Source organism: Amphiprion ocellaris, chromosome 12 (assembly GCF_022539595.1).
Source record: "Amphiprion ocellaris isolate individual 3 ecotype Okinawa chromosome 12, ASM2253959v1, whole genome shotgun sequence".
Classification (NCBI taxonomy): domain Eukaryota; kingdom Metazoa; phylum Chordata; class Actinopteri; family Pomacentridae; genus Amphiprion; species Amphiprion ocellaris.
Window position 1 is genome coordinate 10,062,150 of NC_072777.1, and position 14,730 is coordinate 10,076,879.

Below are 14,730 nucleotides of genomic sequence, written 5' to 3' on the forward strand. Positions count from 1 at the left end.
GAGGAGGAGGGAGAAACTGGGCTTAGCTCACTTTAATATTTATTAGACAGTCATGTAGCTCCTATTAATAATAAAAAAAAGTAAGTAAAGAGAAAAAAGAAAAATTCTGAGAGTATAAGTAAATACAAAAACTATTAGATAAAAATAAAATAGGATAAAAGAAACAATTTGGACACAAAAAGTTAGGCTGCTTAAATTTTTAATTCAGAATTTTAATTTTAACTCAGAATTTCGATGTTTTATCTTAAAGTCAAAGCTATGAAATACAAAACTAAATCTTGATGTAAAAAGTTAAAATTTAGACTGACTTAAAAATATTTGTTTCTTAAAATCACAACATTGTGTCCTTTTGGTGTTCTTCCACTAATGGAAATGAACTGTGTAGAGATGATATACTCTTGTTTGCAACTATAATCACACATAGAAAATAGTATAGAGAAAAAAACTATTATTTAGTAGAGCACAGTTATGTTTGTTTCCCTATAAACAAAAGTAGCTTTGCTTCTTTCAGTTCTTTGTGGTCTCACCTGGTTTAGTAGAGAACCTCTTTTAAAAATCTATGGTTCTTTGTGCATTTTTAATCCAACTATTATTTGTAGGTTGAAAAAGAAGTACATGAACCTATTTTTTTCTTTTTACTTCATTCATTTACACATTAACTGATGAATACAAATTAAAAGTCAGGAATGAATGATTTTTTTGTGGCATTTGTGGCTCCTCTTTTATAATACGTTCATTAATGGCTTCTGGACTGTTGGTCAGACAGAACAACATATTAAAAGATTTGGAAAACTTTAATGCTATTACCTGCCACAAAGTCACCCCAATACAAATAGCTAACCTTTAATACTTTAAAGAACACATAAAATAAGTGAAGAACCATCTCCTATGTAAAGAAGTTGTGATGGTGCTTTAAAGGAACCGAGACCCTTCTTTAAAAACATTATTTTTCAGTGGTATTCTGGTCTTACAACATACCAGGACACAAAGTTGTCAGTCTGAGATGGTTTCTTTCTGTAGATAAGAGAAAACATGATGCAGGCTTTTCCTCCTCCTAACATCTGTTTTTGTGCCTGTCCACCACAGCTGAAGATACAAGACTGATGCCTGGCAGACGGACCGTCTGGACCAGGATGTGAGTGATGAGGGAGAGAGACAGAAAGAGGTTCTGCTCTGTGGTAACTCGCTGAGACCAGGCCTCACCCATCCTGCCCAGAGAGACTGACTGACTGAGCTACAGCTCTGCCATTCTCTCCAGCTCCCCTCCCACCTCCGCTTCATCCCCCATCCTACAACCCCAATGTGACCACCTCACCCACCCACCCACCCACTCACCCACTCTCACAGACACACACTCCATGCATGTCCTGTGCCTCAGAAGCATCCCATCTGGCTTGTAATCAGTGCAATGTATGTTCAGCGTCTCACTTTCCTTTGCCCTCGTTGCACAGGATGAGAACCTGGTTGAGTGTGTATCTGTGCATATGTGTGTGTGTGTGTGTGTGCGTGCGTGCACGTGCATGTGTGGGTTTTTTTGTGTATAGTAGCAAGAGTAAGATGGCGTCAGAAGGTGAAGAGATGGAGGATTATCTTGTATATTGTATTTATATCTTGCGTATTCTTGCATTGACCCATAAGTCTTTATTATTTCTTTCTTTTTTTCCACCCTATTTTGTTATTTTATGGACATTGTTTTTTTTCTTTTTTCAAATCCCCATATTAAGCTGTGATATATCGGGTATTTTATTATGACAGTCAATTTTAAGATTGAAACAGCGAGTAGTTGCATACAAATTGCTTTGTGTATCACAGCTTTAAACTGTCTTATTCAACTATTATTTACCAATCTGTAGCAATTACAACTAAGCCATGGTACAAGTGTTACTCCACTGACAGAGAAACCAACAAGAGGGCAGATAGCGTGATGACATCTACCAGAAATGTGCCACATGTTGGAATTTTGCCACATTTGTTTGTCGTGTTCTTCAATCTGCACCCAAACATAAACTTAATAAGCTTCATGTAAGTAAGAAATACAATCACTGCCTGATTTACTGTGAAAAAGATGTTATTACTCATTATTTCATGTAATAATACAATAAAATACTATCACAACACACTCATTTGATAATGTGGCAGATGTATCTGGTAACTTTTAAACAATATAGATGCCAATTTTTGACACTGGGCAGGCATGTGCATTTAAGAAACACTTAGAAAGCATATCATGCTCACAGTGTTTAATTGACATTTTTTTTTGAGTTACCATGTGAAATATGTTATATTGATGTGAAGCAGTTTGAACACTTTCTTTATTGCGCTCTATTTACAGTTACTGATGAAAAGAAAGTATGTCGATGCCCTCTACTGCTTACAAAAAGTAGTGCACCCTTTAGTCATTGCTGTCATTTTGACTTCATACATGTTTTAACAAGGTTAATAACGTATGACATAATCTTTGTTCAGTTCAGTCTTTAGCTAGACCTGCGCTATGTCGTGTTGTTCACCAAGCATGATCTCTAGGGTCACTGGACTGGCACCAGGGAGGACTGATTGGTTGATGATTTAAAGAGGCACAGACACCACCTACATGGTACCAGAAATAAAAACAAAAGCTCATTTTGCTCTTTATTTAAAAACCAAATCGAGTTAGGATAAATCAGGGAGTCATGGTCTTTCCATTGCTCATGGGATAAGACATCAGTTGCATCCAGTTAGATTCCCAAAGCATCTCCTCAGCTACTTCAGGCATCAAACCTCAGAAAGTTAGGGATTACTGTGCAGATTTACTTCCATACATGCATGTTTTAGGAATACCTGAAACACTCCTGTGACCCACTTTTAGCACCAAAGTAATCATGTTACTATGGGTTACACTTGTACTTTTTTTTTTCTATCAACTTTGTAAAAAAAAAAAAAAAAAAAATCACACCATTTCAATCAATTGAATATCCTATGAGCTGGATGTGAGCGCTTCTACAATCCGTTGAATTTATTTTTGTGGATGATAGAACATCGTAGAGTCACTTTTCACTCAGCTTTATGACCAAACGAGTCAAGGATCAGGAAGTCTGGACCCTTATTTAGGTCACCACTTCACTTTACTTTGACTCCACAGGGTGTGACACATCCACGATATAATTGCTTTATGTAAAATAAATGATTACAAAAAGACAGTGAACTAAAGACTTGCTATTGTTGCATAATGTAAAGCATTTAGGAGCAAATCCCACCTGCAGTCCTCCCTGCTTTTTGTAACACACTCAACTGTGAACCTGTTAACATTTGTACAGATTGTATACCTACTGTATGTACTTAAATCATATTGTTGTAATATTAACTAATAACCTACATCAATTTAGCATAATATTCATGTAGCATGGTCTTAATTGTCTTTTATATTTTCCCAGCTGTTAATAGTAAGGACTCAGAAACCTGTCTATATTTCATTCAATAAAGTTAGAGAAAATTGCTGTGTATTTTCTAATATTTTTTTAAACTCGTCATTGTTGGCAGCGTAACACAACGAATGAGGTTGAGGTAAAGACAAGACAAAGCCCTTTACTATTATAAAAAGATGTGTTTTTATTGTTCTTTCTTCACTGAAAAAGAAAAAAAAGTTTAAACAGAAAAACTACTCACATTCCTGAGAACACAGACTGATCACAGTAGATGTCAGATGGGGAGGAGGGTAACATTGTGTGCACTAAAGCTGCTGGGTTGGGGTCCTCGCTAGTCCTGAAGTCATAACCAACAGTGGACAGAAAAGACAGACTTGTCATCTTCCTGAGATACTGAGCTGTTTAAACACACACAAACACAGAAATTAACTTACAAGACTGGTGTCTGGGTGACAATTACAGCTTGAACTAAGAGGAGGATTCAGTTATTATATAAATCTGTGCATGTTTCTGTGTATCAATTTGGCTCAGAAAAGTGAAGGTCAGTAGTACATCGTTTCAATCGCTCCTCATTCAATACTGAGCATTTTTAATAGCACATATCTACAGAAATGTATTTTTTATGTGAACTTAATGTGATGTAATATCCATTTATGGCAAAGCAGGTCCAATAAATGGCAAGTACACAGTCACATTAGTGTCAATATCTGTTAAAATGTGATGTTTTCCACCCCATTATTAGACCTGAGAAGACCATAAAGAAAAACAGCTCCATCTAGCCAAACACTGGGTGAACTGCAGCAAAGCAACCACTGCTTTCCAACACTTTGCATGTTTAACATACTAGGGATGGGCATTTTTAAGATTTCTTACTAATTTCTGAAAATTCAAAAATGGAGGTAGGTCAATAACGCTACCAAAAGACTACAATTAAAATTATTTTCCTACAAATGCACATTAATTAGCTTTTGAGGGCTACATCTCAAGTTACATGTATATTATTTGTCTCCGGGGTGATGGCTACCACTACTTGCTACTAACAGAAATCTAAAATGACATATGGAAGAGCGAGTGCAACATCTTTTCCGTTTTATGAATTGTGGGACGCTCGCAACCAATTTAGAGTTTTTGGAGCAACAAACGAGGCAATTCTGTAGCATTTAAAAATAATTACTTCCTACAGGAGGGAACAGTAACAAACATTTTACAAGCACCTCTGCAGTGGATTCATCTTAGACTTCGTGTACATAAGAACTCGGAAAAAATGCATAGAGTTTCTAAGTATAAAGTTTTAATCACAGTTAAAATTAAGTTCAGTTTTGCAACAGAGAAATCAACACAGATGCTGACTGGTATTTTTTTTTTATCATTCAAACTACTTGAGTTATTATTACACTGAACATGTTTCAGCAAGACAAATTAGTTAACATGTAAAACACTTTCCTAGCTTCACATTTATTCGGCATGTATGTTAAGATGTCTCATACGTTCCAGTCATCAGTAGTACATAGGAAGCGTCATTCCAAAGAATCTATGTTGTTGAACTGTTTCACAAACACCCCTTTTACCTCCCCATAAACCACACGTATATATCTCCATGTTAGCTCATGTATCTAGCCAGCTGCTTGTCATTAACGCAAACTCTTCTTGAGTCACAACGTCAGTTAACATAACTTCCACGCAGACAGGTGAAGCATTACAAACGTCGCAGCCGCTACTAACTTTTTTTTTCCTGGTACGGACACAGCTTAAGAACATATACAAATGTCAGACGGTCTTTACAATCCAAAAAAATAATTCCCTTTGCATGAAATGTATAAGATGGTTAGCAATTAGCACAAATATGGCAAACAAAAGAGACCTAAAATCCAATCCGGTCTCTTTAATCACAGGTTATTTCTTGGAGGAATTAAGGATAGATTCATCATGCCCATCCCTCATATGTTAACTGTTCCTTAACCAAATGTATTCCTATTTTGAAAGCTATTTGTCTACTAATATAGAAACATCTTTGCAATATAATGTCTTCTTTGTAAATATAGCAGTGTATATAAAATTAGAAAAGCACGTCAAACCAAACTGTAGGGCTTTTAGGAGTAAATTCAAGCAAATTATAAAAGACAAGATGTACAACATTGTACAGAACAGCCTCTCATCAAGGTATATGTGTCTGGATGGAACAGGTCGCCTCTTCAATCAGTACGCAAAAAGTTAGACGATATGGAACATGCACAACAAGTAAAAACGAGAAAGAATTAAAAGTGGCACAACAGTGATTGCTTTTGTTCATTGTGACCGATTCTCAGAGGCCACATGCTTATTATGAGGTGCAACTGTGAGCTAATATGGTGGGACAAGAAGGAAACAGGAACTATAATCACACCTAGCACAGTCCACATAGGAGTAAAACACAGAGTAAAACAACCAAAGTGTTGCTGAGAAGGATGCAGTTAATGGTCGTCACACTACATGTCAAGGTATTCATTCTGCTGGAATGAACACGTATGGAAGACAAATGTACTTTGATGCATATTGAGAATCTACTCAAATAAGAGCACAGATTGTCTCAGGTCGGTGTGCTTTTAGCTGGAAATTTAATTCTATACCTGAATCTGCAGATTCAGCCTTTCAGCTATGACCGTGTAGAATAACTGTGCAGTTCCGAGGCACTGTTAGTAATTTGTACCTCTTTCTCCTCCGCAAGTCTAGCGCAGCCAACTCATCGCACAACATGTTGTCTCCTCCGGAACTGCCTCAGCTTCCTCTTCCTTTCACACTGAAAAAACTGCCTATGCAGCGTCACCACAAAAGTAGCTCTCAAGGGTCTAGCGCAGCCTCACATGTCAGAGTATAATACCAATGCACACAAGCAATAAAATTATGACATTAGCATTCACCTCGGGTCATATGTCATTGCTATTTGCTTTTGTTTTGAATAGAGAGAGAGCTATAGGTTATTTAATTTGAACTTTTAGTTATTCCCAGGGCCAAAATATCCACAACATACCATCATAAAAACATAATAAAGTTTAAGTAGATTGAGAACCTCCAACATACATACCCTGACTAACTTCAACTTTAGCTTACCTAATAACCATAACTTACATTATAAACATACATGTTATAATGGACAGATACACAGTTTCGGCACTATTCTACGAGGATCTCCTCGGACTTTATGGGTTCTAGTGGAGTGCCAGAGTTGGACAAATCGGAGCCTTCATCTTTGGAAAATTCTTCACGCTGGAGCAGCATGCCTGCACCTGTGTTTCCCTCCAGCCCCACTAATCCCCCTTGGGTGAAACACAAGTGTTTGATCACCTCATTGGGATTGGAGAAGGTGGTGGCACAAATGTTACACTTGTAAGGCTTTGATGAGCCCAAGAACATCGCCTCCATCTGGCTGCCGTCATCTCCTGCAGCGCACAGCTCCATGCTCTGTCGGTCCACCATGGTGTAGGTGTCGGCCCCCTGGTTCAGGCACACGTGACGGGCTGCCTGGTTGGCACGGCAAAAGCTCTTACCGCAAGCACTGCATTTGAAGGGCTTCCCTGTGTGGATGTACATGTGTTCGCGCCAGTGGCTCTTCTGAATAAACTTGCGTCCGCAGGTGGAGCACTCGTACTTCCGCCGCTTCACTTCACGGTCCAAGTCGGCACTCTCCAGGTTGTCAATGTCCGCAATGTCTGATGGAGGTGGTGTGTCCGCCTGAGAATTCAACCCTCCCACCCCCCAGCTGGAGGTGGACACCTCTGCTCGGGGAGAGTCCGAGTTGGTACCTGAAACGGGGGTTTGCTCGCTGTCGCTGATGACCTCGACCGCCGCCGCAGCAACTGAGGGACTTGACGCAGCTTGGTTCCCTTTAGGAAGTCCCTCGACGAGTAGGTTGTGTTCTCCAGTCATGACAGGTGAGAGGGCATCGCTGGGCTCAGTCAGGGTCTGCTGAAGACTCTGGGTGTGCTGGAGGAGGTGCTCTCTCAGTAGACTTCTCTGGGTGAATCGGCTCCTGCAAAGGTGACAGGAGTAATGCTTCCTAAAGGAGGAACTCCTCTTCATTATGCTGGGCTTTACATGGAGGATGGCGTTGGCTGATGAACCATCTGCACTTAGTAAGTCCATTCCCCCCTCCTCAGCCACAGGCCTAGCACCACTGGTTGAAGCCTCCACATCAGGAGGCGAAGAAGACAGCTTGGGTGGTACGGAATTTGAGTATGAAGTACTTGCTGGTGTGGACGGTTGCTTCCCCTCTGAGCTGACCTGCTCCACATCAAAGGGAGAGGACAGCTGCCGTCGAGTGGGCAGTCTGGCTGACAGCGCCACCTGCTGATCAGAGATCTGGATGCCGTAGAGGGAGGTGGAAAGGTTGATGCTTTGCTCAGGGTGGGAATACGCTGACTGGCTGGCCTCCTGTAAGAGAGGATAGGCATGAAGGAATCTGACCCCTTGCTCTAGTCGCGCAGGATCTATCAGCTGTGGTGCCAGTTTTCCTGTGTACATCAGGTTGAGGAGGTAGCTGAAGATGTCTGGCTGTATGTCAGCCGCCTTGAGACGAACACAGTCACTGCAACAAAAACAGATTACAGTCAGCTAGTAACAAATAATGGGTAAGTTAATAATATTACATAATGTTGTCCATCAACTGCAATTAAAGCCTACAGCACTACTCAAAAAGTTAAAGGAACACTTAAATTATTGATATTCACTGTGTAATTTATTGAGAACAAAATGACCAAAATTATTTAGTCATTGAAGGGGGGATTCACAACCACTTACACTTTCTAACTGGACAGATAGATATCCAGAAGTAAAGTTGAATTGATGTTGTACTGTGATGATTAGGCGTTCCTTTTTTTTTGAGCAGTGTAGATACAAGTGATTACTACACAGTTACTTTACAATGAGGAGAACAGGTGACATCCATCAATGAGTGAACCTCACTATAACACATTATCAGGCAGCACAGATGCCATGTTGTAATCTGAACCCTCTTAAAACTGGCTGGAGAGGGATGTTACAGGTTTTAAAAATTGCTAAAATTACACCATTTATCATACCAAGAAACTGTAAAAACAGAAAGAATCGTCTGATTTTCAACTTTCTGAGGGTTCTTCAACTGATCGAGTGCGTGGTGTCATTCCTTTGGTAAAATTTACCAAATCTAACCTTAAACTGGTAACATTTAAACATTTGCTAAATACAAAACTTGTACACAAACCAGATTCTGTGTAAAACAACAACAACAAAAAATCTACTCGATGAATTGAATAAGTCATTACAGATTTAGCTGTGACCATCAGTCACTTGACAAAAATTCAGGAGCTATTTGGCTAAACTGCAGGCTGTGTTTAGACGGAGCAGAGAGGAGCCAAGTATGAACACAAATTAACCATGTAAGCTGTTAAAGATCCATATTATGTCAAGTTACCATTATTCCAAAATACTGGTTACACCTGAGGGCACTTTTTCTTTATGATAAAATAATCAGAGAAATTCAACCTTTGTTTATTTATCATTATTTTTATGTCATACTACAAAAAAGACATTTATGTGTTTTCTTTATTTCTAGCCATGGTTGTGTTGCTTCCATAAAAGTGGAGGACTTCATACTGCATTTAAAAATGAGCCCACAGTGAGTAAAAATGTAAAAACACCCAGAAACTGTTTGGGGTTCTGAGGGTTAACTAATACAGGTCCGACACAGCTATTAGTACATTCCTACTGTGCTGTATAGTTCCTGTTGTACCTGTCCTGGTGAATGAAGAGCATTCTGAAGTAGTTGGAGAAGGCAGCGAGGACGGCTTTGTGGGCTTTGAAGAAGACATCTCCTATAGCCACGGTGCAGTCGCACAGGAAGCCAAACTCCCTCTGAGCGTTAAGCTGTTGCAGCAGGATAAGACCATGGTTGGCCAACTCCATTCTTCAACCTGCACAAAGACGCACAACCACACACACACACACGAGCAGCAATGAGTTTCCTGTGTGGAAGCTGGCCAGAGTTTATTGTGACCACAAAGAGTCAGGCTGACAGCGGTGATCTAACGACCTTGTAAAGGCTAACTTAACACAACACTGAGGAATAATTTTGTGACGTTGGAGGCAATTTGTTTCACATTAGTGCCACACAAAATGATGCTGATTAATGGTATGGCTCCGCAAAGCAAAACATCATGGTCAGACTGGTTGACTGTAGTGTCCTTCTGTAGGTTTAAACATGTTTTTCCAATGGTAATAAAGAGGACAAGGAAGTTATTTGTGAAGTCTAATTTCTTACAGCACATTGGACATGGAAAATGTCTTGTTCTAAATCAATTTTAGAAGGCTGATGTTTATAATCAATTACACCCAGCACAATCATCGTCAGTAGTCTATAAAGCAGCTTTGTACACAGAGTCCCCAACTGACCTCTAATGACAACTTTAAGTATACATATGTTGTCCTAATCACAACACAACTTATGTAGTTGTGTCCGCAAGATGGAAAAACTGCATATAGACCTCTAGTCTGTCATGCTCACTTCCTACTTTAAGAGAAACCCACTTCAAACTAGAAAAGCACTGAGAGAGCGCAGTACTCCACCAAACCTGTTCATTCCCCCAAATCATTGTCAGAAATGCAGCATTTTTTTTTTTTTTTTATAAACGCATCATTTGTTCATCGGTTATTAATGATCAGAAATAGCAGCAACATAGAATGTGGTCATTCAACATAGATGTACCCACCAACAAAATGACCTTGCTCTGAACACAGGCATGTGTAAGTTATGTACGGATACCTAAATATGTAGCAGGAGGTGGGAATTGATGGGACTTGGAAACACTCCCACAATTTAATCAACTGTTCTTTGTCTCATTTCCGACGGGTAAGTTGTGATAAGTCCACAGTGGTCGATTTTTAGTAGGATCGCAATCATGTGATCGTCAGCAGTCAGCTGCGGCAGTGTTCACTTGTCATGGTTACAATGACGCCATGCTGACACAGAAATCTTTAACAAATCCGTGGATCCAGACTATAAGTCGCATCACTGCCAAAATCTAATCAATTGTTCCTTGTGACATTTCTGACCTTCCTTGAAAATTTCATCCAAATCCGTTCATCCATTTTTGAGTAAAGTTGCTAACAGAGAGACAGACAGACAGACAAACCAACGCCGATCGTCACATAACTCCGCCGCATTCCCTCAGGGAGTAAAAATCAGGGTCTTAAAATAATTAGGCCACCAAACCTCAGTGAGAGGCCCTTAAAACAATAAGTAAATAAAACAAAACGCCTTATCTCTTCAGCTCTATGTGTTAAAAACATTGACATAAACACTACTTTGCATGATGTTCTGTTGGAGTCCTACGTAGGAGACATTTCAGAGCTGTGCACATTCTGCTGACCAATGAGATGAGTTCTGTTGACCCTAAAGGTCGCTGGAGGACTGAGGGGGCTTCGGGCCATCACATGATCAGGGTTATGGGTGTTGACACACATTCCTAAGGCAAAACTGGTTCTACCCCCGTGCAGTGGAGCATGAAAACAGTCCCTGGAAAGGGTGAATCTCCTTTCTCCCAAATCTCCTCTCACTACAGATGAACAGAAATGTCTGAAGAGTAACAATGACGGACACTTCAACAGCCAGTTTACCTCTCAAAGAACAGAAGTCTAGTCCTGTGTACCCAGACTGCATACAAAAAGACTTGAAAATCCCTCTACACGTGCATTTCATCAGAAAGGTCAGAGTGCAAAGATGCTGCTGTTGTAGCACAGGCAGACGTTTCACAACATCAAGAACTGAAGAGGCTACAGACAAAAGTACAACATGCACCAACAATGCTCTTGTCACGCATATCTTCTATTTATAATTAGTTGGCAGTTCATTATGTATAGCTAAAATTAATGCAGTCAAAATACAGCCCTGCAATGAATCCAGTTTTTATGAATGTTATACTGTTCAGTTTTTGTTGAAGGTGACAGGGAGGTGTGGATTAAATTTTTGGTCATTTTTAAGGCTGTAGTTTGTGATATTGTTTAATTGTGTTGCCATATATAAGAGGGGATTCTAATATTTAATGCATTTCATTTACATCAGTGAGCAAAGACTAAATAAGGGCTGATTTTGTTAATTAGTCAATCAACAGAGAATGATTCAATCATTATTTTTTAACAGTTTAACTGTTTTTAAGCTAATTTGCTGAATGCTGTCTAGTTCTAGCCTCTCAAACTTTGCAGTCCTATACATGACACCAACCAGAATATCTTTAGATTTCATTACAGTAAAATATGCCACCTTAGTTCCTTAGACATTATAATTTCACTATTTTCTGATATTTCACAGGATGAAAAGCTCATTATAGTACAATTTTGTATCAATGAGGATATGGTCGAAATGTTAAAAATGTCTCTCAAAAATGATGTTAAAATTGAACCAACACCTCCCTGCAGTGTCTAAATCAATACATGGTTTCATTATTAGTTGCCCTTTGGGTTCTTACTCCATCACGTCTGCAGAGTAGCTAAAGCCGTTCAAATGTGTTATTAGTCCACCAAGAAATGTGGCGGAGTTATGTGATGATCGGCGTACGTTTGTCCTTCTGTGAATCCGTCTGTCTGTGCGCAACATTACTGAAAAACGGATTAACATATTAGGATGAAATTTTCAGAGAAGGTCAGAAATGACCCAAGGACCTATTGATTAGATTTTGGCAGTGATGTGGCTTATAGTCTGGATCCACGGATTTGTTAAAGATTTCGGCGTCACCATAACTATGATAACAAGCGAACACTACGTCAGCTGACTGCATGACAGAACAAAGTGCTGTCATTAAGTACTAAGGTATTGACTAATAAACAAACAAGAAATCTAAAAAATATTCACTTTGTAGCTTCTAGAGCGACTAAATTGTATCATTCTTGCTTTATGTTTAATCAAAATTGTTCTTTTGATAGAATAATCAGTTGATCTTAATGGTTTCACATCTAAAAACATTAGTCTATCACACAATTATTCTGATAACCTATTTGTGCAGTAGCATTGTCCAAGACGGGCATTAGCTTAGTGCAGTTTTCATTTGCTTTGCAGACATGAAAACAACATCTGGCAGCAAAAAAAAAAAAAAAAAAAAAAAAAAACAGTAAAAATCAACATGACTGAAAAAAATGTTGTCTGAGAGAATTCAGGTTTTACCTAATAAACAGATGGGAAAACTTTAAACTATTCACATTGCAGCATCCGGAGCAACTACATTTTGTCATTGTTTGCTTAATGTATTATCAAAATTGTTGCTTCGGTATGCTAATTGTTAAGGGTACTATAAATCCAGTAGTTTGGATAACTAACCCCTAATGAGTTTTAATGCAGGTTAAGCTTGGTGCAACTTTCATGTGGGTTTTAGATTTAAAAACAACGTGTGACAGGAGAAAATAAAAGTATTCAACACACTCAAACACACTAGGAAACTGGAAAATAGTCTCATTTGAACACTACATTTTGCCATTGATGTTACTTATCAAAATAATTCATTTGATTGATTAATCTTAATAGTCTCAGCTCTAAGCACATTAGCCTATAGCACAGCTGTCTGGATGGTTTATCCCATAATGACTTTTAATGCTGCAGTTTAATGACCAAGACTGGCTTTAGCTTGGTGCAGCTCCAGGTCAGCTCGGTTTACTCGCTGCATAAAGTTTTCTCTGGAAGTGGAACCACGATTTAGATAAGAGACTATATTTGATCAGACAAAAAAAACCTTTCCAATATGTGCTATTTTAGCCACAACCTCATCAGCGAATCAATACGAACTTGTTTGCAACAATATAGCACCGCCCCTGATGTGATGTAGACACGTGGAACAGTTACTTCCGTAGTGAGATTTGCTATTATTCCGTAAATACGCCGTTAAACTGTCTGAGCAGGGAGCACGAGAGCAGCCCGGAGCAGCTGCACGAGTGAAACCTCTCCGGTACAACGGCGGCTTCGGTGCATAAAGGATCTACAGGCAGCACACGGAGCTGAGCGCGCGTGGACCGACTGTCGGTTGCTATTGCTAACGCGACAGAACGGACAGCTATATGCGTGCACGTCGACGCGCGCGCACAACACACACACGTAGAGGCAGAGCGCGCGAGAGGCGCAGGGGGATGGGGCTGGTCACGAACGCGTTTCTTTTAACTTCCCCGTGAAAAATTACAGTTAGCCAAAGCACAACCGAGAACAAGGGTAACGTAACACAACGGTTGCACGAACGGGTCAGTATGTGGCTGAATAGACGTACCTGCACTCCGCTTAAATCGGTGGAGTTTGCCGTGTCGCCGTTGTTTGTTTGTTACCGGAGCCTCGTCCGTCCTCTCTGGGGCTCGCAGCAGCTTCAACTGCTCCTTGTAAACGCAGCATTCGTTGGCGGCGGAGAGGGTCGTCCGTCGGTGTTTTCCGGTTAGGGGTTTTACGTTACAATCACATGACTGTGGGTAAACGCCAGCCGAAAAAAAAGAAGCAGCCGTTGTAAAAATCCGTTGAGCGAGGGGGCGGTTGAGTTAACGTTAATTTCCCGCACTGTGTAACCGCCGGGAGATCAGCCCCCGCTAGTCAGCTCTGACAGCCGGCGAGGACGAACACAGACAGGCAGCAACTACGTAGACTCACCGTGCGGTAGTTAATCACTGCCGTTAACGACACGTAAACATTAAACCGAAGTGTGACGGTGTGTTTGTGTGTTGGCTCTCACTGCCACCGAGACACGCTGCTTCACACAGTCCACTCTTATTGACATTTTCGGGTGAAGCAGTTTCAGTGTTTTCAGCCAGTTTAAATAAAGGGTAGGCTACAGATATTTAGCCTAATGTTAGCATCAACGCGATAACATTGTAGGGTTGTAACATTAGTATTTAAATATAGTACGGTGGCTTAGTGTGTACTTTTATTTTGTAGTTTTTAAAAAAAATAACAGTAATACTCAAACTACTTAACTAATTGCATGCCTGAATATTTTAAACTTTTGCACTTTGGCTAAACATGTACTGTATCAGTGATTTGACCACAGTTCACGTCTGTTTCTTGGGACATTTTTGCAACACCGAAAGCTAGGCTAGGCTGAATGTTAAAATATGGGCATAAACCTAATGCACATTATATGATGCCTTCCCCCTTTTCAACTCTTTAAAACTAATAAACAAGTTGATTCTTTATTTTTTCTTGTGTTTAAAACAACAGACATTCCAGAATTATGTGAAATAAATAAGACAAAATACTAAGAATGCATTGCTTTTATATATATATATATATATATATATATATATATATATATATATATATATATATTATGTTTAATTTCAGTGTACATTATCATAAGGT

At 39.6% G+C, this 14,730-nt stretch overlaps 2 protein-coding genes across 3 annotated transcripts in view; one reads left to right on the top strand and one right to left on the bottom strand.

The window, feature by feature from the left end:
- The window catches only part of akap12b (A kinase (PRKA) anchor protein 12b), a 59,127-nt gene extending 55,648 nt beyond the window's left edge, over positions 1-3,479 (top strand). For both annotated transcript variants that reach the window (XM_055016162.1, XM_055016163.1), the window contains one exon: positions 1,087-3,479. The gene's annotated coding sequence lies outside the window, so the exon portion shown is untranslated. The remainder of the gene's footprint in view (positions 1-1,086) is intronic.
- On the bottom strand, positions 2,908-14,026 carry zbtb2b (zinc finger and BTB domain containing 2b). The gene is made up of 3 exons (XM_035949870.2): positions 13,655-14,026; positions 9,145-9,325; positions 2,908-7,962 (listed from the first exon to the last, which is right to left on the bottom strand). Exons 2-3 carry the CDS (start codon positions 9,315-9,317, stop codon positions 6,552-6,554), a joined length of 1,584 nt encoding a protein of 527 aa, XP_035805763.2. The 5' UTR covers positions 9,318-9,325; positions 13,655-14,026; the 3' UTR covers positions 2,908-6,551.
- Positions 14,027-14,730: the final 704 nt, after the last annotated feature.

Bases quoted from the DNA above. Each gene is read 5' to 3' on its own strand.
- zbtb2b (XM_035949870.2), bottom strand. From the start codon at position 9,317: ATGGAGTTGGCCAACCATGGTCTTATCCTGCTGCAACAGCTTAACGCT. The intron at 7,963-9,144 runs GTACAACAGGAA...TTTTTGTTGCAG, and splicing joins CTCTTCATTCACCAGGACAG to TGACTGTGTTCGTCTCAAGG.